This window comes from Stegastes partitus, unplaced genomic scaffold, assembly GCF_000690725.1.
Source record: "Stegastes partitus isolate 25-593 unplaced genomic scaffold, Stegastes_partitus-1.0.2 Scaffold459, whole genome shotgun sequence".
Lineage (NCBI taxonomy): Eukaryota > Metazoa > Chordata > Actinopteri > Pomacentridae > Stegastes > Stegastes partitus.
In genome coordinates this window covers 452114-453471 of record NW_007578190.1, presented here as the reverse complement: position 1 = coordinate 453471, position 1358 = coordinate 452114, and the positions used below count along the sequence as shown (strand labels likewise).

At 45.0% G+C, this 1358-nt stretch overlaps 1 protein-coding gene across 1 annotated transcript in view; it reads left to right on the top strand.

Annotated features, from left to right (window-relative positions):
* Positions 1-1358, top strand: part of iqck (IQ motif containing K) — an 18399-nt gene that overhangs the window by 4255 nt on the left and 12786 nt on the right. The window contains exons 3-5 of the mRNA XM_008286582.1: positions 383-462; positions 546-623; positions 752-815. Coding sequence (XP_008284804.1) covers positions 383-462; positions 546-623; positions 752-815 — 222 coding nt within the window. The remainder of the gene's footprint in view (positions 1-382; positions 463-545; positions 624-751; positions 816-1358) is intronic.

The following is a 1358-nucleotide window of genomic DNA, read 5'->3' as shown; positions in this document are numbered from 1 at the left end:
ACTACTACTACTACTGCTGCTACTAGTACTACTAGTACAACAATTATTACAACTACTCCTACTCCTTCTACTATTACAAATACTATAGCTACTACTGCTACAATTAAAACAATAACTATTACTGCTACAAATACTACTACGACTACAACTGCAACAGTTACTACTCCTGCTACCACAACAGCGAATACTATCACTACAAATGATTGTAGTAATAGTAATAGTAATAACTGCAGCTCGTACTTGGAGCAGCTGTTGCAGTAAAGCGCGAACACATCCGTAGTACCTCAGTAGTACACCAGCAGCATAACTATACACAGTAAAGTACTACAACTCCATTAACAGAACTCTGACGTTCACCTGAAGCCTCTTGTCTGTGTTTCAGGAGAAAACTACTACAACACCTACAACTACAACTACTGCTAACTTTAACCCCTGCATCTTCCTCGCCGAGTGGCTCTACAAGTAAGTCCTGACGTTCTAAGTGCAGTGTGTGCCAACCGGCGGTGTGTGTTTGTGTCAGCGTTGTGTTGTTGCTCCATCTCCAGCCACAACCCCTGCAGGCAGGAGCAGCCCCCCGTGGCCTTCGAAGACATCCCGTTTGTCAAGGACTGGCTCAAGACGCAGTGAGTGTCTCCGCTCACTCTCTGGTGGACATGCAGTCCACACGTGTCTATAAACAGCGACGGGACACAGACATGCATCTCCTTAGATATGTCCTAACACAGAGGTCTGTGCTCTGTTTCCTCTGCAGCCCCATCCCGCTGAGCAAGGATCAGGCTGCTCTGCACATCCAGGCCTTCTGGAGGGGATGCAAGGTAAACCAGACAGGATGTCGTTTACAGGCTTCACATCCAGCCGTTTATAAAAACACCACGAGAGCAGGAAGGTTGACTCAGTGGAAGGTGCAGACACAGGCGTGACAAAAAGTAAGGGGACATGTAGTGTGAGGACGTTTGGGAACCTCCAACATATGAGCATACACACTGACTGAGAGCTCACGCATCACAGCAAGACGTTAAGCCACGGCAAGGGATGCAGTTCATACTATTGGACAGAAGGAGGGGAGGTTTGCATACATTGGGAAACTTAAAAAAAACAGACTTTTCTTTACTACAAATTGCAGATTTTATCCCACATTCAAGCTGGTGAACCCTCCTGTGGTTTCCAGTAAACGTCATGTCTGTTGTGTTTATGTGTCTCAGAATTTGAGCAACGTTGCTTCTTTAAATCTGGACAATCTGGTCTAGATTTGACCTGTTTCAGTGAAGTGGTTTTAGATCTAAACCTGGTCTACTGAGGTCTTAGTGTGGAAAAAAATCACAGGATTCAGAAACACATAAATCTATCTATCTATCTAT